The 25,256-nt window shown below is 49.3% G+C and overlaps 2 protein-coding genes across 10 annotated transcripts in view; one reads left to right on the forward strand and one right to left on the reverse strand.

Moving 5' to 3' along the window:
• Positions 1 to 4,427, forward strand: part of LOC133374615 (actin-related protein 2-B-like) — a 29,276-nt gene extending 24,849 nt beyond the window's left edge. The window contains exons 7-9 of the mRNA XM_061605709.1: positions 642 to 787; positions 1,861 to 1,993; positions 2,153 to 4,427. Of these exons, the coding sequence (XP_061461693.1) occupies positions 642 to 787; positions 1,861 to 1,993; positions 2,153 to 2,323 (450 nt within the window). The 3' untranslated portion in view covers positions 2,324 to 4,427. The remainder of the gene's footprint in view (positions 1 to 641; positions 788 to 1,860; positions 1,994 to 2,152) is intronic.
• The window catches only part of DRAP1 (DR1 associated protein 1), a 33,319-nt gene continuing 10,257 nt past the window's right edge, over positions 2,195 to 25,256 (reverse strand). Inside the window, exons 4-9 of one of the 9 annotated variants that reach the window (XM_061605712.1) lie at positions 19,489 to 19,561; positions 15,413 to 15,506; positions 13,253 to 13,372; positions 10,725 to 10,812; positions 7,680 to 7,765; positions 2,866 to 4,842 (exon numbers count right to left, since the gene is read on the reverse strand). In XM_061605712.1, coding sequence (XP_061461696.1) covers positions 4,686 to 4,842; positions 7,680 to 7,765; positions 10,725 to 10,812; positions 13,253 to 13,372; positions 15,413 to 15,506; positions 19,489 to 19,561 — 618 coding nt within the window. In that variant the 3' untranslated portion in view covers positions 2,866 to 4,685. Of the gene's footprint in view, positions 4,843 to 7,226; positions 7,366 to 7,679; positions 7,766 to 10,724; positions 10,813 to 13,252; positions 13,373 to 15,412; positions 15,507 to 19,488; positions 19,562 to 25,256 lie in introns of those variants that run through there. The other 8 variants (XM_061605714.1, XM_061605719.1, XM_061605710.1 and 5 more) reach the window with 8 other exon arrangements.

Consider the following 25,256-nt stretch of genomic DNA (forward strand, 5'->3'; position numbering starts at 1 on the left):
GTGGCCTTCTAGATATTACCGGACCCCAGCTGCCATCTTCCGTGACCGTTGGGAATGTAGGCTGATGGAGATGGAGTCCAACAATGGGCCGCAGGATCTCCATCCTTGCGTTCACTGCTATACTGGACAGGATTTCACCCTCCAATATGGTTAGCAATCATCATCACCATTGTGATTTATTTGTATGCCACCTTTCTATAGTAATCTATGCTCCAGATGGCTCACAAAATGGAAAAAAATGTACATAGTTCACTCAGTTACAAAACAAAATTCAAACAATAAGTTGAAGAAATGTCTCATTAAGAAATACACAATGCCCTTATAAGCTCCAACAAGAGAATCCAAAAAAATAAATCCCAGTAACAGTAAAAACAACTGATTTCCAAAATTAAATTTTTGCCCTAATGGAAGCCCCTGGACAACGCCCCATGGTGATGATGGTCTCTGGCATCTTCAGGTGCTAGCAGCTTTTATAGCTGCGATCAGTCAGGGCCCTACCTGCCCAGGCCTGGTGGAGAGGGTCTTGCGGCACTTGCAGTTGAAGTAGTCTCTGGCACAGTCAGGATGGTCTCTCGGGCAATGTGTCAAGGCCGGCTTTCCCGCAGCCTGCTAGCATCGCCCTTTCCTTTCTGCCCCTCCAGCTCCCAGACGGGCGGGTGATCAAAGTCGGGGGCGAGCGCTTTGAGGCCCCGGAGGCCCTGTTCCAGCCCCATCTCATCAATGTGGAGGGCGTGGGCGTGGCTGAACTCCTCTTCAACACCATTCAGGCAGCGGATATCGACACCCGGTGAGAGAGGGGGTGTTACCGGGAGGTTTGGGGGAGATCTCTCTGGGGGTTAACCTAGGGCAGACTTTAAGCTTGTGGGGTTTTTTTAAAAAAAACCAAAACACTATTTCCAGTGTTCAGATTGTACGTGCCGTTGCATATGTAGACGAAATGGTGCCATGCATGCACGAAGGGGAAGGTTCAGTCTGCTTGGGAGGATCCCAAGAGATGCAAAAGTGTGTGTGTGTAGCATGCTCAGTGGGGACCAGAGGTGTAGTCATCCAGGGTCTCGGGGTGTGTGTCTTAAACTCTTACTTTTTGGGGAGCATGGTCCCAGCTGGGTCCCTATGTCTCCAGCGTCCTATGAGACAATCAGCATGAAAGGGGAGAGCGTTAGCCACTGAGAAGAATCTTTTAACATGCTTCCTTGTCCTTTCCTGCTGATTGGAGCCAATCGGAGTGAAAGGAGGTGAGCTGGCCACCGAGAAGACTCTTCTCAGGAGCTAACATACTCTAACACACTCTATTTTCATGCTGATTAGCTCCTCGGGACGTCTGTTGTTGTGGGAGAAGGCATGCGGGGGGAGGACTGAGGAGTGTGGAGACAACAGAGAGCAAGCAACTGAGGGGGCGTGGCATGACTGTTATGAAGGAAGTCTGCACTTCTGGATTTCCGCTACACTACTGGTGGGGGGAGAACGCTGACTTACTGTTGAGGAGGGGGGAATGAAAACTGTGGGAGGGGTGTGTGTAAGAGAGAATGGAATGGAGTCTTGTGGAAAAGCGCACGGCTGGCTAATTGCAACCCTGAACAGGAATACGAGGCAGTTGGGGCGGGGAATGGAATAGAGTCTCCTGGAAAAGGGCAGGGCTGTAAGGTTGCCTGGGACACTGCACTGCAACATTTTCTGGCAGGTCCCAGCTTGTTCTCTCTCTGATGAGCAAATGTCAGGAGACGCACTGACGGAGCAGCCTCCATCGTGTCCTATTGGGAAATAGCAGTGGTGGGTGGCTCAGCTCTGACTGTCTCTTTTCCCCCTCCCCCCCCCGGAGATAGAGGCATCATGGTTCCTATTTTTGTTTTTAAATCACAGGGCTGAGTTTTACAAACACATAGTGCTGTCGGGGGGTTCCACCATGTATCCAGGTCTGCCCTCCCGCCTAGAGCGCGAGATCAAGCAGCTCTACCTGGAACGGGTGCTGAAGGGCGACGTGGAAAAGCTGTCGGTGAGTCGAGGGTATGGGGGAGGGAACTGCTGGCCCCTAGTGGCCTCTGGGGGGGGGGAAGGAGGGGCCTAGCCCAGCTGCGATGCGATCAGCTGTGAGTGGAGATGGCCAGCCCCTCGCTAAAATCTGGTCCCTTTCCCCCTCCTCTCTCCCTCCCAGAAATTCAAGATTCGCATTGAGGACCCTCCCCGCCGGAAGCACATGGTCTTCTTAGGGGGGGCGGTGCTTGCTGACATCATGAAAGACAAGGATAGCTTTTGGCTGCGGCGGTCCGAATACCTGGAGAAGGGGACCCGAATCTTGGAGAAGCTTGGGGTGACGGTGCGATAAGACCCCCCTTCTCTTCCTCTGCCTTGATGCATTCCAGTCCACTTCCTATTCTCTGTTGAGCCCCCACAATGCAGAATTTGGCTGTGTGGGTCACACCTTGGGATCAGTGAAATATTTCTTTTTGACAAATTTCCTGTTTTGGAAGGGAAAACAAAGTTGGGGGACCCTTCCGAGCATCCATGGTCATTTTCTTCTGTGCTTTTCCCCTCCCAAGTTCCTTGTCCTCATAGAGCTTGGGGAAGCAACCCCCACCCCTTGGGATGGGGACCTGTGTGAAGGGGCCAAAGGTCAATCCTCTCCACCTCTTGCAAGCTTCACTTCTGCATATTTCTGGTGCAGCACAGGCTGCAAACTTTTGCTCAGGGAAATTCCTCCATTTCCATCCTCCCTCCTTTCAGCGAAAAGGACGCAAGTTTCCAGGCCTCATGGCTGTGAGAGAAACATTTAAGTGCACCTTGCAGAGGGGTAATTTGGCTGCTATCTAGGCCTTTTCTGTCTCTCTCCCCCCCCCGCCCGCAGCCTTGAACAGCTCACATCTCATCTCTTTCCTGTGCTGTTGCATGGCCCAAGCGTAGCTGAACTACACAGCTCTCTCTCTCCCTGCCTGCCCCCCTCAAGCAAGAAAAGAATTATAAGGAGGAGCCCATCTTACTTGCACATCCTGAGAGCAGGATCTACTGCCTTTTTCCATGGGTGGGTCTCTGAAAACTACACTTTTTTCACGGAGCTATAATTTAAGATCGCACAAGAGAGGTGACACCTCCCCCGGCAAAATTTGAAAATTATAACCCCCCCCCCTCCATCTTAAGCGTCAATCTTGGGACCTGGAAACTGGGTTTACTTCTGACTTGCTTTCAGTTGAAAGAACCCCCCCCTCTTTTTCATTGGTGAGGGTCACATCAAGTAAGAGTGTGGCTGTAGATCAAGGTTGTGCCAAAATGGGATGGTGCAGCGTGTGGCTTTCTAGTGGGAGGCCACCTGCCCCCTCCCCACGTTGCAGGGCAGAAAAGTAGCTTTGCCACCATTTTTGCTGGCTGGGCTGGGTCCAGGGGGTGGGAAAGTGGATCTGGCCCACTTCTGTCCCCTGAAGGCCAACTTTGACAGATGGAACAGAGCCAACCACCTGATGTCACAGCGACATTTTTCTTTGGCTGTGCGATTTGAAGTCAAACTGCAAGCAAAGGCACAGCGCTTTGGAGGCAAAGACAATCAGCTGGTTGTCAGTTCTTGCAAAGCGCTGTTCCTCCTTGGCTGCACTAGGATGTTCCTCAGCCAAGTGCAGTGGGGCTTGCTGTCAGTGTCAATCAGCTGACAGGTGCTGACAGCGAGCCCCGCTTGTAAAGGAGCAATTGTTCTTTTAGAGCCGTGTCCTTAAGTACTGCCTTCCCAATGTCACGTATGGGGCAGGTGGGTGTGGTATGGGGAGAATAGCCTCGGGCGAAAGATTTCTCACGCCTCCCCTGATAGTTTAAAACAGCAGTCCAGCAAGAGAAATTCAATAGTTAAAACCCTCCATTGGCTATGGCAAAACCTACGCCTGTTGAATTTACAGCCATCAGGCTCCTATGGAAGGCACAAGTGGGGGGGGGAATAAAGGAGGCAACTAACTTCACCCCAAGAATTGGTCCCTCTCGCTGCTGCTGAAACATCTCACCCTTCTCATTCTTCTCTGGAAGCCTCAAATACTAGTTTCTTAAAAGTGGCAATGAAAAGATAACATGGTTTAGTGGGGCTGCAGAGTCGCTGTTCCCCCATACTCAGTGACTAGGGCAGCCGAAACATTTGCTTGCTTACTTTTAAATTCCCAGGCAGTTCAGGATCTGCAACAGTAATTATCTGCTTGCGTCCTCCCTGCTAGCCAGAAAGATTTCCTCTTCCCTCCCCTCTGCAAGAGAAAATCTGTTTGCCTGGAGGGGGCTGATTATGAATGTTTTTGCACACTCTGTGGGGCTCACATGGTTTTGTGGAAGGATGGGACAACTCAGTACTGGTCCCCCCCCTCCAAACTTTGTTCTTTGTTCCAGCTTCAGGAGAAGGGGGAAGAAGTCGCCCTCATTCTTTTTTTTTAATCTTGATTTAAAAAAAAATTGATTTGCTTTTCAAACTCTCTCTCTCTGGTTTTCTGTCAAGCAACAAAAAGAGTGGACTGAATACCAGGTTGTGGAGATTTGGGGCGGTGGGAAGACCACCATTGCTTGTCTCAGCACTGGCAGGGTGGGGTGGGGGGACAAGAACCACTGAAGCAGCTCCTGCCACAGTTTCACGTTTTTTAATAAATTTAAGAACACCCCCTTCCAAACCCTGCTCTCTCCCTCCCCCCACCCCAACCCCCAAAGTGGCAACGGCGAAAACAGAACTAGGGCTACGAGTCATAATCTTCCTCTTCCTCCTCGTCTTCCTGGACTGGCGCAAGCGGTGCAGGTGGGGGCGCAACTGGCACCACCCCTGTTGGTGCAGCGACAGGCAGAGGTATTGTGGACACCGGCAGGGAGGTGAAATGTAAATAGGGTGCAGGAGCACTGCAAGAAAAAGAAATGAAAGGGGGGGGTGGATTAGTGGGCATATACATGCACTTTCTGTCGATTCAGGGGATCAAAGCCATTGTTCTCCAACCTGAACAGATGCTGGTGGACTACAGCTCCCATCAACCCCAGCCGGCTTAGCCAATGGGCAAGGATGATGTGCGTTTGAGCAAGGATGAATGGAGTTGCAGTCCAACATCACCTGGGGACCTGCGGTTGAAGAACAGCAGTCGGAGCCAGTCACAGCAGACATTTATTCCACTTTGAACAGTCGTGGCTTCCCGCAAAGAAAGCTTGTGAAGGGTGCTGAGAGTTGTTCGACCTCTATTCCCCTCACGCAGCTACAAACGTCAGAGTAGGTTAACAGTCGGTCCCTCTTCCCAGAGCACTCCGGGAATTGTATCTGTGAGGGGAACTGGGGTCTCCTAACAACTCTCGGCGCCTTTCACAAGTTTCTTTGCGGGACGCCACAACTGTTTAGAGTGGAATAATAGTGAAATAAATGTGTGGCGTGAATGCAGCCTAGGGTCTAGGCCTGGGATGGGAAACCTGCATGGGGCCTTCCAAACGCTGCTGAACGACAATTCCCATCATCCCTGCCCATTGGCCATGCTGGCTGGGGCTGTAGGGAGTCCAATGGCATATAGAGGACCACGGACGCCTCATCCCTGTTTTACTCAGAAGCTGAGCAGGGCCTCCTCAGTGAGAACAGTCATGGGGGCCAAACCAGACGAAGGATCTTGGCTCCAGGTTTGAAGGGGTCCATTGCAAAGTGCCATCTGATTCTCCCCCCCTCCCCATTTGATTTCACACAAGAGGCCCTGCATCACCCTGTGCATTGTGGGAAATGTTAAACGAATGGCAGTTTTGGCTTCTGGGGCCAAACTGCTACTGTCAGATTAAGTCCACGAGTGGAACAGCCAGAGTGGGCATCAGCGCTGGTTGACCCTAGCAGCTGCCAAAGCAGGCCAGGCACAAATGCAGAGCCTGGCAGGCTTTCAGGCAAGGATCTCTCTCGGCCCCGACTGGAGATGCCACAGATTGAATTTAAACTGTGGAGGAGGATAAAAGGAGGGGGGGAAGACAAGGCTGACGGCACACTGCTTAAACTTTTAGAAATCACAATTTTGACACCTCCGGATCCTGTTTCTTTTCAAAGCCGTAAAGATCACATCCTTAGAACTATACCTCTGAGCACGTGCAGAATGCCTTTCCCTTACCTCTTAACAAAAAGCGGTGCATACATTTCTTTATTTAAAGGCTTTCTGACCCACCCTTCTTCAAGTAAACAATCCCGGCGTGGGTAATGAAATACATAAAAATAAACCCCTGCATAAGCCCAGCCAGCTTCCGACTGATCTAGGTGATTTCCCCCACTTACAATTTTTCAGCTGAGGCTTGTGTGCCCCCAGGCCCCATCCACATAATAAGCAAAAGCCTGGGCCTCGGGGCCATCCAATGGAGCGGGATGGTAGAAGGTTCTGGGACAGAGAAAAGGGAGGACTTCTTCGTGCAGCGCATAGGTCAACTATGGAATTCGCTCCCCCAGGAGGCAGCGATTGCCACCAACTTGGATGGCTTCAAAAGAGGATATAGACAAATTAATGGAGGAGAAGGCTATCGATGGCTACTAGCCACGATGGCTATGTTCTCCTTCCACTGTTGGGTGGTATTCAGGGGTAGTCCTACTAAGTAAGACTTAGCTGAACACAACGCACAAAGCCTTTGAGTACCAGTTGCTGGTAATGGCAAATGGGGAGAGGGCTCTTGCACTCAGATCCTGCTTGTGGGCTTCCCAGAGCCGTCTGGTGGGCCACTGTGAGAATAGTGTGCTGGACTAGATGGGCCACCGGCCTGATCCGGCAGCAGGGCTCCTCTTACGTTCTTAGGGAGATTTGTATGTGGAATTTGTTTAGACTGGACTTGAACCTTTGAACTTGCCCTGTGTGGAGTCCCCTGGCCCAACCAGCTACTCTCCAACAGGCAGACAGAGCCTAGGACCCTCCGGACGCAGAGCAGAGGCCCTGCCACCTTCCCCAAATCTTGCCGGTCCTCTTGTGGAAGTAGCCAGAGTGACGGGGGGCAGGAACCACAGGAGGGCCAAGCTCCAACCCCAACCCCGCAGGGTGGGCCTTTCTCCTTCCCCTTCCTGTCTTTTAAGGGGGACAGTATAGCGAGGGACCATAACTTAATGACAGGGTAGGCCCTTTGCACATATAAGGCCCCGTGTTCCATTCCTGGCATCTGCTGTTGAAAGGGTCGTGTAGCACGTGATGTGGAAGCTCTTCCTCTGCCTGACACCCTGGAGAACCGCAGACTGTCAGAGCAGATGTCACATGGACAAACAGTCCAGCCCCTTATTAAGGACCTTGAAGACTGAAATCCTGCCTTGTCTTTTAGAGGAAGGGGTTTAACTCAGCGGTACAGCACCTGCAATGCACGCAGACGGTCCCAGGTTCATTTGTCGGTTCATCTCCAGCTAAGGACCGCCCAGTAGCAGGTGATGGAGAAGATCCTTCCCTGGAGAATTTTGTTGTCAGTCAAGACTAAGGTAGGGGGCCCAATGGACTGGCCCTGGTATAGGGCAGCTTCTTGTCCTGTTGGCGGGAAGGGATCTCTCCTCTAGCCCACCTTCCTATCCCTCAAGGAGAGTCAGGCAGGGGTTGCTGGAAGGCCCTGCTCTTCGCATCTGAACCTGAGGACAATTTTGGAACCCGACTGCTGGGGATGGGAGGGGCTTCAGGAGGATGAAGGGCGGAGCTCCCAACCACGATTCCCAACCCTCTGCGAGCTAAACGCAGACAAGCTAGAATAAATTTCTTGGAAAAAATTACGTGGAGAGATGTATGGCAGGCTGTGCCGGGGGCACGATTTGGGACACTTCCTCGTCGCCGTTGCTCTCGGTGTCTTCCGAGTCATCCTGTAAAAGATGAGGCGGGAGGGGGAGAGAGAGAGAGAGAGAGAGAGAAATGACCATGGAGCGATCCTGCGCTCTTGGGCCCCTGCTTACGAGTTATTTAGGGCAGGCCTGCACGCCTCCGGAGTGACCAACCTGAAACAGAGCCCCTGCTGGCCATCTTCTGCAGCATCCTGGGTACATTGACAGCACCCTCCACCCCACCCACCCGATTTGCTCTGCCAAGCAGGCAGCTGAAATGTCACGTTCACTGAGCTGCTGTCAGGCTGATCGCAGCTTGATAGGTTGCAAAGTCGTCCAGGATCGATTTTATGCCACAGCGCAAGGCACGGTTGTACAGAATACAACAGGAATGGGGGACCTGGGGGCCAAATGCGGCCCTCGAGGCCTCTCTTTCTGGCCCTCAGGACTTTCTCCAGACCATACACCCTCCTGGACCACACGCTTCACCTGCGGAACCTGTGTGTGTGTGTGGAAACTAGCCTACTGGTACAAAGGTAGAAATGTACATTAGTTGCTCTACCCACTTTTGCCTCTGGGACGACCCACCACTGGGGATGTGGCCCCTGGAAGGCTACCCAGAAGGGAATGCAGCCCTTGGGCTGAAAAAGGTTCGGCATCCCTGAAATAATAACTCCAGGACCCCGCTTGGAGGATGAACAACGTACATTAAGACATACAACATGGAAACAGAACAAGAGCAGAACGTTCAGGAATCAACCAGGGAATGGTGTGTGCGCTGAATGTGGTCGGATTGGAATTGGGTTTGGCATCAACGGGCACTTGCCAAGGCCCCTACCCAGCAAGGGCCCCACTGCAGACCCTCCCCATGAGCCATGCTCCTCAGGGGGCTTCCTCCTTGCTGTCACAGCCTGTTTAGCCGCTGTCTCCCAAGTGCGGAGCGGCCGTAAGACCAAGGGGACAGCCCAGCAGCTCCACCCTGTCAAGTTGGTTCCTTCTGGGCACTGGGGCAGGCTGGGCCCAGAGGAAGGTGGCAAGCGCATAGCCAGCGAGGACAGTGGTGAGAACCCCCCCCCCCCAAAGAGTCGGCACTGGGATGAGGCGAGAGTGGTTTGGGAAAAGGCAATGATCTGGATAGCAGAGGAAGAGGTTAAATCAAGGGGGTGGTTTTCCCCAAGCCAAGAGAGGAAAGGAAAATGCCGCTCTTTGGAGCAAAGGAACACTCTTCAGAGGGACAGAAGACACTTTTGGTGTCTGTCCCTCCCTACAAACAGACAAAAGTTAGTCAACAGACCGTACACGAGCACACACTGGGGGCAAGGGGAGAGAGTTGCTCCCCTGACAGATCATGGGGTTTGTTTCCAAATCAAGTCCTACACACAGTAGACCCACTGAAATCTACCAACATGACTAACTTGAGTTCATTCATTTCAGTGGGTCTACTCTAAGTAGGCCTTAGTCCCAACAGCCTCAGCCAGCCCCCGATTCCCAGCTTGCTTTAAAACAACCCCCCCCCCAAGATTCTAACATTAACAGAACCTGAGATATGAGGCAAAATGGACAGGCACCATTCTCATTGGCTTTGTGAAAAAACTAGCCTGCTCCCCGCTTTCCGTGGTTTAACTTTGTTCGTCGTCTCCCCTACCCCTCCCCCCAGAAAAATTCCTGCAGGAGTCCACAGTTGTCACATTTTTCTGTGGCTGCTTAGGATTTTGTTTAATGAGCAGAACAATGAAGGGGGGGGCAGGAACAAGAGGATAAGGAAACAAAAAAGAAGGAAAAACCCAGAATCTGGAGATTTTTTTAAAAAAAGTTTTAAAAAAAGTGGCTCCAGGTTGGAATTAAGAAAGTTTCTGAAAATGCAGAAGACCACTGATCTCTTGGGTGACAACAGGTGCGCCTGATCTCAGGGCCGCTGCAACAGGCCTGTCTTTGGGGTGTAGGCAAAGAGGAATAGACAGCACATTTGGATAGGTAAGAGGAAAAGCAAGAAGAAGGGCCTTGAGAAAGCACTAAAGAAATACTACTGATGATTAAGGCTGCAATTCCGACAAAGGCGTTAGCCTGGGAGCAAGCCCCACTGAGCACAGAGGGACTTACTTGTGAGTAAACACGCAGGGGATTGCAGTGTTAAGAGGTGGGCTTGACACTGCATGGACTGTACAATCTGGGGAGGTTGACAGGCCACTGGCATCCTGAGCACCCAGGATTTCTTTTTCTGCGCCCATTCCCCAGAAACACAGAGGCCGGTTGGAAGAATCCAGGCTCGGAATGTAATGGAGCACCATCCAGTACAAGGGTCCGTCTTGGAGGAGCAGCTGCCCACCCACCGGGGGCTTATAGAAATCACACTTTTAAGCCTTGAAAATATGTGTAGAGGTCATCTAGTCCAACCCGCTTTTCAACACAGGATCTGCAGTGCAGGATACAATGAGGGGGTCGTCGGTGTAGTACCCTGATGGGCCCACTTCTATATCAGGGTGCCCCAGTGCTTCCCCAGTGCAGGAACTCCTCTGACTGGCAGAATCGAGTAGCTGCCACTTTTAATTTCCCACAATGCTCTGGAGCGAAGCTACATCAAGGTGACTGTGAGAAATCAAAGTAGTGCCCGCCTGGTGCCGAATGTTGGGGAGGAGGCAGGGAAATTAAAGGGTGGCTCCTCTCCATTCAAGCCGAGCAATCCAGACAAGCAAGTGACACAATCGGAGCTGCTGTGCAGTCGAAAGCCAGACAGCTCACACGATCTACAGCAGTGATGGGGAAGATGTTGCTGGACTCCAACTCCCATCAGCCTCAGCCAGCATGGCCCACGGAAAGGGATAATGGGAGTTGTAGTTGGCTCCATCTCTGAGATACAGACGAAGGCAAGAAGCAAACACGCGTAGGACTACCCCACCCCACCAAGGGACAATTCTTCCATCCTGAGCCTACATGAGACAGGCCTTCACTCTCCATCTCTTGGAGGAAAATATTCGGGCCCTGCCCTGCCCTACCAACCCACCTCTTCCTCCGAGTCTGTGCCCGACTGCTTCGGATCCCGTCCTTTGCCTGTGCCGCCATTCTTTCGCCCAGCACCAGGTTTCCGGCCCCTGAATCAGAGAGGGGGAAAAAAAGAAGAGAGACCTGTTTTCAGAAGAGACCTCCAGGTTAGACTACTGCAATGCATTGTATGTGGGACTGCCCTTGAAGACAGTCTTGAAACTTTGGCTAGTGCAGAACGTAACAGCTAGATTGCGAACTGAGGCTACGGTCTGAAGGCACCTGAGGCCAGATGTAAGCCGCCTTGTGTTTCTATCATGAGAAGAAAGGCGGGGTATAAATGTAATAAATAAATAAATAAATAAATAAATAAATAAATAAATGTATAACACCCAGTTCTAGCCTAATGGCTCTGGCTGCAGATTTGTTTCCGGGGCCAATTCAAAGTGCTGATTTTGACTTTTAAAACGGGTAGGGAACCTTTTTGGCTCCATGAGTCAGATGCTTACCACGGTTGGCCTTTTGGGTCAAATGTGACACATGGACGAGACCATCCACATGTCAATCGCACGGCATTGTGATGAAGTCAGATGACTGACAAGTGGATTGCTCTGATTGTCCACTGATCAGAATTCCTTGCATGAACAGCTAGCTATGAAGCGGGGGTTAAATCCTGCTGTGTTGGCTACCCACAGCGAATCCAGAATTGAACCCTGCCCTCCCGCCCATCAACTGACGCCACAAATTACATCAGCTGTTGGACAGGTGGTTGTGGTTTTAGGAAAATGGCCTTGTGGGCCAAATGGGATCCCTGGCAGGCCAACATTGGCTCGTGAGCTGGAGGTTCCCCACCCTGGCTTTAAAGCCTCCTACGGTTCAGGACTCCTAACACCTAAAGGATTGCTGTGCTCCATATGAACCTGCCCGGACCCCAAGATCATCACCCGAGGCCCTTCTCTGCCTGCCACCTCCGAGGAAGGTCCAGTGGAGGTGACAGAAGAACAGGCCTTTTCTAAAGAAGCTCCCCGTCTTATGAAATGCTCTCTTCAAGGGCCAACCTCATCATCATTTCAGCCCCAGGAAAATAGGTTTTTGTTTATCTGGACAGCACAAATGAGTGGATTTTTTTGTTTTTTATTCTGACTTCTTAAAAAATACATTCATGTATTTGTATGAATCGCTGTATTTTATTCTTCTTGTAAATCGCTGCAGGACTTTTTGTTGTGGGAAGCGATGCATAAAATTCAGTCAAACAAACCTCCCCAGGACAGGGTGCCACGGATGCCACTTTCACCTGGCAGACACAAACAGTGGCTCAGGATAACCTTCCACTCACCCAAGCAAGAGGTCCAAATTTCCGGTATGAGTCAGCCCTAACGCACATCGTCTTAAGAAATTACACCATGGGGAGAGGCGGCATGGCACCCTCCTATCTAACTGCCCACTTCACTACGTTTAATATTCTGCTGGTCCTCTGCTGGTGACATGCATGGCTCGCCCTTGTCTCCCCCTCCCAATTTTATCCTTACAACAACCCTGTGAGGTAAGTGCGGCTGAGAGAGAGTGACTTCCACGAGGTGAGCTTCAGGGCCAAGTGAGGATTTGAATCTAGGTCTTCCAATCCTAGTCTAACTAGATTTCAGTTGCGTTATGGGTGGGGGAGAGCTCCTAGTCCACATGGCTGAAGAATCAGTTTGAAAAACTGATTGGGGGGGGGAATGCACAATGAAGAATCAACAAAAGCCATGAAGAATTAGGAACGCTGCCTTTAACCAAATCAGATTGTTGTTCCATCTAGCTCAGTCTTGTCAACACTGACTGGCAGCGGCTCTCCAAGGTTTCAGGCAGCCCTAGCTGGACATGCCGGGGATTGAACCTGTGACTTTCTGCACGCAAGACAGATTCTCTAGCACTGAGCAACGGCCCTACCCATGGTAAGTGTAGTGCAGCAATTGAGAGCCTCACCTGGGGAGCCAAAAGTCCTTGATTCAAGTCTCAGCTCAGCTCAGATAGTCTTAGCGCTGGGCACCCTGTGGCCCTTTGGGTGTGCCTGGACTCCAGTTCCCATTGTCCCTGACCACTGGCCATGCTGGCTGGGCTGATGGGCATTGGAGCCCAACGACATCCAGAGGACCACGGGTTCCCCGGCTCTGATCTTAGGCAAGCCCCCCCCCCCATCTGCAATTTAACAATGATAAAACAATGACCTACCTTACAGGATGGTTGAAAGGATTACTGAAGCAGAAGGAAGAAACTACTATATGAATGGCAAGTACTGGTATTACGAGGGTGGGGGGGCAGTATCTGCCCCCCTAGAACACAGGAGGCTGCCTTAGGCCAGATCAGATTATTTGTCCGTCCAGTCCAGTACTGTCTACTCTGACCGGCAGCAGCCCTCCAGGCAGAAAAGGAAATTACCCATCTCCTGGGACCTGGTCCTTTCCCCCCTTTTTTCTTTAAGCGGAGACGCCAGGGATTGAACCTGGGGCTTTCTGCATACAAAGCAGCCGCTCTTCCACTGAGCTACGGGGGCTTCCCCTCCCTGCCTACCTCCTGGAAACTTTCTCCCCCTCCATGAGGTTATCCTCTGCGTCTCCTTGCATATCTGGCACGGAGGCAACCAGGTCCTTGAGGAAGTCAAATTGTTGCTCGAGCTCTATGCATTGTTTCCTGCAAAACCAGACGACAAGCTTAGATGCACAGCCAGACACGGCTGGTGAGGTGAGAAAACTGAACTTCTGTTAAAAAAAGACAAAAAGAGACAAGCTTCTAGCCCTCATGGTTTCAGAGAAAAGTGACTAGATTCGCAAAGACAGGAAGCTGCTTCCGACTAAGCCAGGCCATGGGTCCCTCTAGTTCCGGACAGTCCAGGTCTGTGGTTCCCAAGCATTCCCCCCTCCCCAGACCACCTGACAATTGCTGAGGGTCTTGGCAGACCACTGAATTACTTTTCTGCCTGTTGTAGCCATTGTAATGCAAAATGGCTAGATGCCGTACGATGCTTAATCGTATTTTGAGCGCTTCTATTATTTCTTCTGTATTGTATTTGATTGCATCAGTCTGAATTCCACAGAATTCAAATGGTAATACAACACAAGACGTAAAAGCAGCAATGAAAAATCAATATGAATGTTTAACGCAATTGAGATGCCGTCGCCCGTCTTCAACCACAAATCCACAGACGTGCTGCGGACCACCTGAATGAGGCTTGCAGATCACTGGTGGTCCACAGACCAACGGTTTAGGAACCCTTGGTCTAGGCCAGTGTTTCCCAAATGGGCCAGGGGCCACTGGTGGCCCTCAGTTCACTCTGGTGGGCTTCGGAGCCGTACCCCCCCCTCCAATGCCTTTTTACTCACAGTCCTCTGGCTGGTGGCGGCTCCATGTCAGTGGAATCTGCTCTGGGTTTAGTCCAAACTTTCAAGGACGTTTCAGCCCCTTGGACAGCTCCTTGAAAGTTCAGACTGAAACCCAGAGCGGATTCCATTGCCCCACTGACATGGAGCCACCAGCCTCCATTTCCTCTGACCATGCTATCCCTTTTCGATGTACCAATGCCAGTACCGGCAACTCTCTCTATGCTGGGTAAAGATGGGTGGGAGACAGAGAAGTTGGCAGGAAAGGAAAGGGAGGTCTCCCTTCTCTGGCAGGAAGGGGCCAGAGGAGGTACTAAAGTGAATTAGAAAGATACAAAAGGTTGCTTTAAAAATAAAAATAAACAACACAGAAAGGAAGAGGATAAGAGAGAAAAGCTGTTGCAGAAGGAAGAAAGAGCAGGAGGGAGGAATGAAAGAAACCGGCAGCTAAAGGTGTGGGGTACAGGTACAGTAGGGCCCCGCTTTACGGCGATTCGCTTTACAGCGATTCGCTAATGCAGCGGCTTTCAATTAGGGAAAGTCCCCGCGTTAAGGCGCTTGTTCCATTTTTACAGCAGTTTTTTTCCGTCGCGCATCATTTTGATGTCATTTTTGCGCGACGCGTCCCATTATCATCAATGGGTTTTGCTTTACGGCGATGGTCCGGAATGGAACCCGCCGTATGAGTGGGGCCCGCCTATGTGAAAGAAAAAGGGTAGAAGAAATAACAGGAGATAAGTAAAAATACTTTTGAGAGGCATGGGTGGGTGGGGGAAAGGAAAATATAACAAAACGCTTTCTCCGCTTCAGAACCTGTGGATCAACAAATTCTGCCAAATATAGGAAGGCTGAGCCACAATACTTCCAGAGCCAGTGTCCATACTTAGCTTCAGGAAAGGTGAACTGTGGAACTCCTTGCCCCAAGGAAACTGCTGTGGCAAAGGATTTAGAAATGTTCAAAACGGGATTAGCTTCTGGCGGAAGACGACCGCAACTGCCAACAGATTATGAGGAACTTGCCTCCACCTGCCGCCATTTTGTGATCGGCTTCACCCCTCGTGATGGAGGGCCACCAGTTCTGTGACTGTTGGGCCTCCATTGTTTTCAGCCCTCTCAAGTGGGCCCTGGGGGCAGTGGGACATCTGAGAACCTCTGGTCTAGACCGACTGGAAGCGGCTCTCCAGGGCTGGGTTTCAGGTGTAAGCCTTTCCTAGGTCCCCGGAGATGCCAGGGATGGAACCCGAGACCGTCGGCACGCAAAGCAGGCATTCTGCCACTGAGCCACGCCCCTTCTCGTCTTAGCAAGGCTCAGGGCTCCCTTGGAGGACAAGAGGGCTGCGGAGCCAGTACTCACAAGTGCGACGTGGTCATGGTCTTGGCATTCCTGGTCTGCGTCACGTGACAGGCCTTCTTCAGTAACGATTCTAGGAAGAGCTCCAGGGCCCGAGCTTGGGGGTGGCCAAGAGTTAAGGAATGCTATGAAGGGAGACCACACCCCACCATCCCCTGGCACAAAGTCTAACATAGGAGGCCGCCTGATACTGGATGACGCTATCTGTCCGCCCACCCCAGGCCTCGGGAACCTTTCAGCCCTCTGGGCGCTGGGCTGAGAGAGAGAAGCAGGTTCAAGATCATGCAGCGTGCTCCCTGTCCAAGTGGAGCCTCCCTGTCCAACGCGGGTCTCATCGTTCCCAGCCAAACGTGCTAACCTAAGCTGCCCCATCTCCCCACCCAAACACTGTTCTCTGGCTTCAACTTGACTCTGATCTGGAACGGAAATCAAGATTTCCCTGAGCTCTAAATCAGGGCTGGGGAACCTGTGGCACTGCAGATGTTGGACTCCCAACTCCCATCAGCCCCAGCCAGCAACGCCAAGGGTCAGGGGTGATGGGAGTTGGGAGCCCAGCAACATCAGGGTGGCCACAGGTTCCCTAGTCCAGATCTAAAATCGGGCTTCCACAAACAGGTGTCCTTCAGATGTTTTTTGGACTACAACTCCCATAATCCCTGATCATTGACCATGCTCGCTGGGGCTGATGGGAATTGGAGTCCAGCAGCATCTGGAGGGGCCCCTGATCTAGCCTAGTATTATCTGCTCTGACTAGCAACAGCTCTCTGGCGTTTAAAGCAGGGGAGGGTCTCTTTCATCACCACCTAACGGGGAAACGCCGGGGACTGAACCTTGGACCTTCCTCAGGAAGGTGAGTAATATGGGGAGGTGAATATGCTAGAAATGTATAAAATTATGCATGGCCTGGAGAAAGTGGGTGGAGAGAAGTTTTCTCTCTCTCTCATTAACACTAGAGCTCCCGGACATCCAATGAAGTTGAATGTTGGAAGATTCAGGGCAGACAAAAGGAAGTCCTTCTTTACGCAGGGCAGAGCTAAACTTATGGACTTCACTCCCACAAAAGGCAGTGATGGCTTCCAACTCAGATGACTTTAAAAGAGGATTAGACAAATTCAAGGAGGTTATCAATGGCTCCTAGCCACCATAGCAATTCTATGGACATTCTGCCTCCACTGTTGGAGGCAGTATGCTCTGAACACCAATAGCTGGGGATGACAAGTGGGAAGAGTGCTGCTGCGCTCAGATCCTGCTTGCGGGCTTCCCACTTGGGCATCTGATGCTGGACTAGATGGGCCACTGACTTGACCCAGCCGGCTCTCCTTAGGTTCTTAAGGCACACCAATAAGTGACTAGCCCTATATCAGTCACTTAATCCGTAGCACAGAATTCATAAACAATGCCTCTGGTACTCGCCCACTTACTGGATTTGAACACTCATTGTTAACATTGGGGACTAGAGGGAAAGGTACCGTGTCAGCGTTTTATAAAATATTACTATGCTTACAAATGGGACAATTTACGGGGCTTAAAACAGGATTTAGGTTTTGAATTAAATAATATGGAATGGATATTTGCTCATCTAAATATACTAAATCTATATCTGCTGCCCATAAAGAAATTAATCTTAAAATATTACATAGATGGTACTTAACTCCAACTCGATTATCATATATATCCTCTAATATGAGTCCATTATGTTGGCGCGGTTGTGCTAATAAAGGCACATATTTTCATTCCTGGTGGACATGTCTTAAAATTATTCCATTTTGGAATATGGTGCATAAAGAACTTATAAATATTACAAAAAAAATATTATATTCATGCCGGAATTATTTATTTTATTAATGTTTAGAGGAGAAAATGCTAAATTGAAATCTAAATTATTGATCTCTAAACTTGTAACGGCAGCTCGCCAAACGGTAGTACAAAACTGGAAAATATTAGAAAATTTAGATAAAATGGCATGGTACAGAAATATATGGAATTTGGCCTTATTAGATAAAATTACCTATAATTTACATTTTTTACAAGAGAATACTAAATCTGAATTATATATGGTTACATGGTGGCTATTTATTGAATATGCAAATAAATATGGTTTACACGACGGTCTCTCATCTATAGCAAGATCCATATGTTTCACTTAAACTCTGGTAATCTTATCATTACTTTTTATATGGTATATCCATAAGTTTATCACATCTCTCTTTCAATGCATTGAAAAACGACGTATGTTATCTTTTTATGTTATATATATGTTTATCCTCTGTGACCGGGGTTGGGGAAATTGTTGCTTGTTTATGTTGTTATGTATTGTTCTGTTATTATTATAATAAAATAAAATATTTAAAAAAAAAAAAAAAACAATGCCTCTGGGTGTATGCTCTCCTCTCATCATGGAGCAATTGCAGCCTCCCATCAAACTTAGAACGAAGAGGCTTAGGAATGTATGACACTGCCTTGGTATGTGTCAGTTTATCCCAGTCGTGTGAGCTCTGAATGACAGCAGCACCTCTCCAGGATCCCATCGTCTGCTGCCTGGTCCTTTGAAGTGGAGATGCCGGGGATTGAACTCAACACCTTCTGTGTACAAAGTGGGTGTCCTACTGCTGAGCTACTGGGGGGGGGGGAGGCGCAGTATGTAACTAACCCCATCAGGACTAGATGCATAGAAACTATTTTGGCTGCAAAACTACATTACTTGAATGGATATTGGGAGTTGGTGGGGACAATCTCTAACAGAAGATGCTCACTGTTGTTACTATTGGTTTCACTCAGGGATGACTAACAGGTGGTCTTCTGGATGAATCAGGCCCCTCACACTGACTCACCTGGCCCCTGGCAACACTGCGGCATTTTAACAGTGGTGTATTGCCAGTTATTTTAGTTTTATTTTTGCTCACAGTTTCAGTTAAGAAAAAGAAGGAATCTGGATGGATACAATGATATTTTAGAACGTTTTTAAACTGGATTTTAAAATTTTCATCCATATCTTTCAAAAATTTGAATTGGTGGGTTTAGGAAAAAAAGCCAGTTATTTTAAATGTAATCCTGATTTTAAAAGGATATTTCAATAGGATATCAAATCCAAATACAAAATTACCAAACTAATTTGCATATTAAAGCCTTGTAATCATTCCTTCTAATTTGGGTGGTTGAGTGCCTATCACTAAGGGAACAAATTTGGGCCATCTAAAAATAAGGTAGTTGGGGAACTCCTTAGCTTTGCAGAAGTATCTAAGTTTGCATATTAAAAGAGAGATTTAAAAAACTGGCCCGACAAGGACTTGTGATCTTCCATGACCTACGGAAAGTCAATGGCAATGAAACCTACAGAAATATGAAATACAAGAGTAACTCACCCCACTGTCTGGAGACAGAACTTCCAGGTTCCTGAGACCCTATTGTTTTTCCTCCCCTAGGATGGAAGTGAGAGGTGCCCATAGAAGACAAAGCAGAAATCCAGGATTTTAGCATAGCTGGGACTGGATAACCCACGAGTTCTGTCGAGAAACAGAACGGCAAGGGCGTAGGCTCTTTCAAGAGGGGGTCTTATTTCGGGGGGGGGCATGATTTATTCATGTTTGTTGCACTACAAGATCAGTAGAACACGAGGCTTCCGTGTGGTGTAGCAGTTAGAGTATTAGTCTAGGACCTGGAAGAGCAGGGTTCAAATCCCCACTCAGTCATGAAACTCCTTGGGTGATCTTGGGCCAGTCCCAATCTCTCAGCCTAACCTACCTCACAGGGTTGTTGTGAGGACAAACTGGAGAGAGGGAAGAACCAAACGCGCCCCCTTGAGCTCTTTGGACATAAATGTAATAAGAATAAGAATAAACTGAATGCTGGATTTGGGATGGGAGGCGAGCGCATCAAGAACATCTTAAAAGCACGCATGGAATCGTTCTAACAAAGACCCGATTTTAAAAAAAAATTAGAACTAATGCAGGTTTCTCAAGTGATCTCCTCCAGGCAACCATGTCACGCATGTGAGGTTTCACACATTCCCCAGCCTTGCCTCCTTGTGTTTCCCCAAGGGAGGTGAGAGAAGGACCAAGAAGATGTGACAAAAAGGATACAAATGATCACGGGGACAGCGGCAGCCACCTTGCCGATCTCCTCGTCTGTCTGCATAATCTTCTTGATTCGAGCCTTTAAACAAACCAACAAACAGGACAGCATATTAAAACAAAGGCAGAATGCAACATAAGCCAGTAGTGGTTAGGAGGTCAGACTAGGACCAGGGAGACCAAGGTCCGCCTTCCTGGCTTCTGGTGGCTCCATGCCAATGGGGCAGCGCAATCCACTCCGGGTTTTAGTCCAAACTTTCAAAGTTCAGACTAAAACTCGGAGCAGATTCCACTGCCCCACTGACATGGAGCCACCATCTGCCACTGCTGGCTTCTCAGATTTCAGCAGGATTTAGCCACAGAGGACCTTCTAGGAAGAACCAGAAACTTGATTTTCTTAAATCTGAGAAATTCAACTGACATTCTCAAAAGACTGAATCACACGTATGGTAGTCATTGCATTCTACACTCTAGTGCAGAATACAACCACCCACCCCGATAATAACCACCACCTTGAACTAGGCTTGGAAGCTAAGCAGGCTGGCCAATGGCACTCCAGCGTTTACTCCTGTTAAGAAGGGAGCCATCACTTTGGCTGCATACACACCGCACATTTAGCGCATAGCTTCCCCCAAAGAATCCTGGGAATAGTAGTTTACCCCTCACAGAGCCACAATTCCCAGCACCCTTAACAAACTACAGTTTCCACAATTCTTTGGGGGAGAGAAGTCACGTGCTTTAAATGTGTTTCAAATCTATGGCCTGTACACAGCCTCTACCTTGCCTTTCAATCTTCCTTAAGTCATCTATCACGAGCCAGCATGGTTAGAGTGTTGGGCAAAGACCAGGGCTCAAATCCCCACTCAGCCGTGAAGTTCATTGGGTGACTTTGGGCCAGTCACAGTCTCTCATCCTAACCTACCTCACAGGGTTGTTGTGAAGATAAAATGGAGAACTATGTACACCACCTTGAGCTCCTTGGAGGAAAAGGTGGGATAGAAATGTAATCATTAAAAAAAAACTTCTGTCCTTCTGTCAGTCACATCTTTCCACCTTGTGTGGTGGAAGCACTATCACTGAGTCATCCTAACCACCCTCTCACTGCCTCAGCTTCCCATTTGTAAAACAATAATATTACTTAACATTTTGTATGGCACTTTTGAGGTTCACAGTCCCCCACACAGATCTCTTAGGCATCACCTTGCCAAAAACCTGACAAGGTTAAGTCAGTAGGATGATCTCCCCATTTTGCAGATGGGGAGACTGAGGCTGAGAAAGAATGGCTTGCCTAAGGCCACCTGGGGAATTCGCTGAGGAGGCGAGATCTGAACTGGAAACTTTCTGCTCAGCTGCTTTGCTAGAACACCCTTCGCCCACCACACTGGGTGCGGCCATCGGGGCGGAGGCTGAGAAACGCTTGAAAAATGGCTGAAGATGCCAGCCTGGAACTCAACCCGAACCAGGGGCTCATCTGTTTTGGAAGCCCAAGAGTCCAGCTCTGGAGCCCGCAGAGTAAAAGTAAAAGAACAAAAAAGAGAGACAGACAAGGGCTCCTCTGAGTACACGCAGAGTGCATTTCCCTGAAGGCCGTATTAAGCGTCCACGATCAGGGGTCTAGACCCAGCGTCTCTCCTAAGCACTAAACCAGGGAAGGGGAACAGGTTCCCCCCTGGATGTTCCTGGCCTCCAACTCCCATCACCCACAGCTGGCATGATCAATGATGGGGGGCTGATAGGAACTGGAGGTACCCAGGCTCCCTAGCCTGCACCACAGCCTTCTCCTGAGCCCAGCCTTGGTGCCTGGGGTGTAGCAGGAGCTGCCGGTGAACACCCAACAGGACACACCCCAGTCGGGGAACCAGTTTGTCTAGCATCGCAGCCGGGCTGTCCCATGAGTTGACTGAAAGCCCAGCACCCCTTACTTGCCGAAGGACAGCCCTCAGGCATCGCTGCCAGGCCGGTGGGCAGAGCAGGTGAGATCCGGCGGTAGCACGGCCAGGCACGGGCAAGAAAGAGCGGGACAGCCGGGGACACCTTGACGCCTGAACTGGAAAATCAAGCCTTCCCTACCAGCGGGGACAGGCAGGCTGCACCCTTCCAACTTTTCGGGGAGACCCATAGCCAGAACACCAGAGGTCCCCCCACTTCCCGGCCCAGTCCTCAGCATCTCCAGATCAGGTCTGTCAGTGGAAACTAGGGAGTGGGAAACCTTAGCAGTTTGAGGGCCAGGCTCCCTCGCAGGCAACCTTCTGGGGGCCGCGTGCCAGAGGCAAAAAGGGGATGCGGCAACGGTTTGTACGGCTGGGTACATTCCAGCCGGGCAAAATCCAGACACTCAAGACGCACCCTCCAGCCAGGCAAGCCAGAGGCACGATCACAGTCAAGGCAGCATCCCAGCCAGGCAAAAAAGCGCTATTTTCAATTAGTCCTTGATTTAGAATCATGAGGACTGGAGTCTTATGTGTTCTTTTTTAGGGGAAGAGCCACAGCTCAGTGGAAAAGCCCCTGCTTTGCATGCCGAAGGACCCAGCCTCTGGTTAACACCCAGCATCTCCGGCTAAAAAGGATCAGATGGCAGCTGATGGGGAAGACCCTTCTCTGCCTAAAGTTCTAGGGAGCCTGCTGTCAGTCAGAGGAGAGAACAGGGGGGGAGAGGATCCATATATTCATCTTATACACTGCCCCCCACTTCTCTTCTCTTGTGAATTAACATGAGGTTATAAACATGATTTCTCCTGTGCACGACTCAGTCAGGCAAACCACTGAGCTCTCAAGGCCACCCTTTCCCGCTCACTCCATATTTTGGGACTCCAGCTCCTGGCAATGCTGGCTGGGGCTGATGGGTAAATGGAAGTGGACTGCCTTCAAGTCGATCCCGACTTATGGCAACCCTATGAAGAGGATTTTCATGGTAAGCGGTATTCAGAGGGGGTTTCCCATTGCCTTCCTCTGAGGCTGAGAGGCAGTGAATGGCCCAAGGTCACCCAGTGAGCTACATGGCTATGTGGGGATTCGAACCCTGGTCCCCCAGGTCGTAGTCCAACACACTAACCCAGCCTGTCCCAACCAGTGTGTCTCCAGATGTTGTTGGACCACAACTCCCATCAGCCTCAGCCAGCATTGCCAATGGTCAGGAAAGATGGGAGTTGTGGTCCAACAACATCTGGAGGCACACTGGTTGGGACAGGCTGCACTAACCACTGCACCACACTGGCTCTCGAATAAATGAAAATAACCGCCATTTAAAAACAATCCTCCCCATCTGGTGGTCTATGGGTTACTATAGGTACTGCAGCGTAAAAAATGGAAAATGGCCTCCCTTCAAGTCAATCCTGACTTATGGCGACCCTATGAATAGGGTTTTCATGGTAAGCGGTATTCAGAGGGGGTTTACCATTGCCTTCCTCTGAGGCTGAGAGGCAGTGACTGGCCCAAGGTCACCCAGTGAGCTACATGGCTGTGTGGGGATTCGAACCTGGGTCTCCCAGGTCGTAGTCCGACACTCTAACCACTACACCGCACTGCCTCTAGGCTGATGGGTATTGTAATCCAAAAGATATGGAGGCAGGCCAGCAGGTTGGATAAGGCTGCTCTAGACAAGCAAATGTCTCCTTTGTGTCGGGCTGAGAAGCTTGCTGGCCCTCCAGACATTGCCAGACTAAAACTCCCATCATCCCTGAGCACCAGCCAGGCTGGCAGGGGCTGATGGGAGCTGGCGCCCAACAACATAGAGGGGGCTACAGGTTCCTCAGCTCTGCCTTACATCCAAAAAGCAAGAGACCCCCCCCACATCTTTATCCTGATTAGTTAGGCACCGCCAGTCCAGGCAGGCCCAATAATAATAATAATAATAATAATAATAATAATAATAATAATATTTAATTATATACACGTAAGCGCCTCCCCCCCATCTCGAACCTCCCCTCTCAAATTCGCCAATTATAAATACAAAATACAAAACAGGCATCCAGCCCAGATTATATAACATCATATATCCATTATCTTATGCAAACAATATAATCCAACACTATTTCGTATCTGACATCCTTAACAAAAATTATCTAAGCTGTTGCAGACAGTGAGGAAAAAAAGAAGAGAAAATTTGAATTAAATAATTAAAAACAAAATGCCAAACTGAGAATGGAAAATAAAGATAAATTAAAAGTTGTATCTAGATTGTTCCACACTGTGTCATTAAATTGCCTCACTATTTTATTTAAAATCATTTATAAGTCAATTAATAATTTTTTAAAAAGGACTAGACCCCATAAGTATGAAATAAACACAAGCAACGATAACAACAATAATAATTTCTTTAAATCATTTATGAACCACTTACTATTTTAAAAATCATGGCTATTCATAATAATATCAGCACAGCTTCTAGAAGGGAAAGTCTGTTACTGCTAACATTTTAGGATGCTTAGATTTTGAAACAGCTGTTGATAGCATCATTCACAAAAAGCACCTAGGACAGGGGTGGGAACCTGTGGCTCTGGTGTTGCTAGACTACAGTTCTCATCCTCCCTGAACATTGGCCATGCTGGCTGGGGCTGATGGGAGCTGGAATCTAGCAACATCTGGGCAGCCGCATGTTCTCCCAACCTATCCTGAGGAAAATCTGATCCTATGCATTCATGCTAGAAGTAAATTTCACAGGTTTTACAACTCTCAAGTGTGCCTGTCAAAGAATAGCAGGACCTGTCTCATTAGGCTAGGAGTGGGGAGCCTTTGGCCCTCCAGATGTTGCCAGACTACAACTCCCATGAGTCCTAGCAAGCATAGCCAATGGCCAGGGATGTCGGGAATTGTAGTTCAGCAACATCTGGCAGGCCAAAGGGTCCTCACACCTTATTTAAGCCAAGGGAGGCTAAACTGTGGTCCTCCAGACTTTTTTTTTTTTACATCTTTAATTTAAAAAAAATTAAATTAAAATTGAAATACAAAATGTTACATTCACCTGGTAGAATTATACCAAATTACTTTTTCAAATGATATACCATAATGCTAATAAAAAATAAAATGCATAACCATATAAAAACACCTTTTAATACTGTGGCCCTCCAGATGTGGTTGGACTCTGTCTCCCATCAGCCCCAGCCGGCGTGGCCAACTATGAGGATGACATGAGTTGTAATCCGGAAAAAAAATTCCAAAGGGCCATAGATTAACCACTGATACGTTAGCCAGTGACTGACTAGAAGGGAAGTACAATTTTAACATTTGAAGGTAGTAAATGTAAGTGTCTTTATTGTGACCAGTGCTATCTAACTTGTTAAAAGAAGGAAAAAAGGGGTAGAGCTGGGCTGGGCAAGAAAGCCAAATCCGTGGATGGCACTAGATTATTTTAGGATGGTGAAATCCTGAACAGCCACAAATGGAGCGCTCCAAAGCAGAAGCAGCCAATGCAATGGCCTCCAGCTGTTGTTGGACTAAAACTCTCATCATCCCAAACCATGGGGCTCTGCTGGCTGGGGCTGTTGGGAGTTGTAGTCAGGCAAGGTGCCATGTTACCCACGCTTGCTCCAAGCTAGGAGCGGGGAACCTTTGGCCCTCCAGATGTTGCCAAACCACACCTGCTGTGGTTCATCAGGGGATCCAATCAGGGCTCATGCATACCGTGCCAAAGTCTGGCCTCCGCATCAGCCTTTGCTGGATCCTTCACTCCTGGTTCAATTTGCTCAGCGGCGACCCAGGGAGACAAGAAGCCAAGTGTGACCACAGAAAAACCACAAACTCAAAACTGGAACCGAAACGAATACCTCGGTCTATTGATG

Source organism: Rhineura floridana, chromosome 22 (genome assembly GCF_030035675.1).
Source record: "Rhineura floridana isolate rRhiFlo1 chromosome 22, rRhiFlo1.hap2, whole genome shotgun sequence".
Taxonomy (NCBI): domain Eukaryota; kingdom Metazoa; phylum Chordata; class Lepidosauria; order Squamata; family Rhineuridae; genus Rhineura; species Rhineura floridana.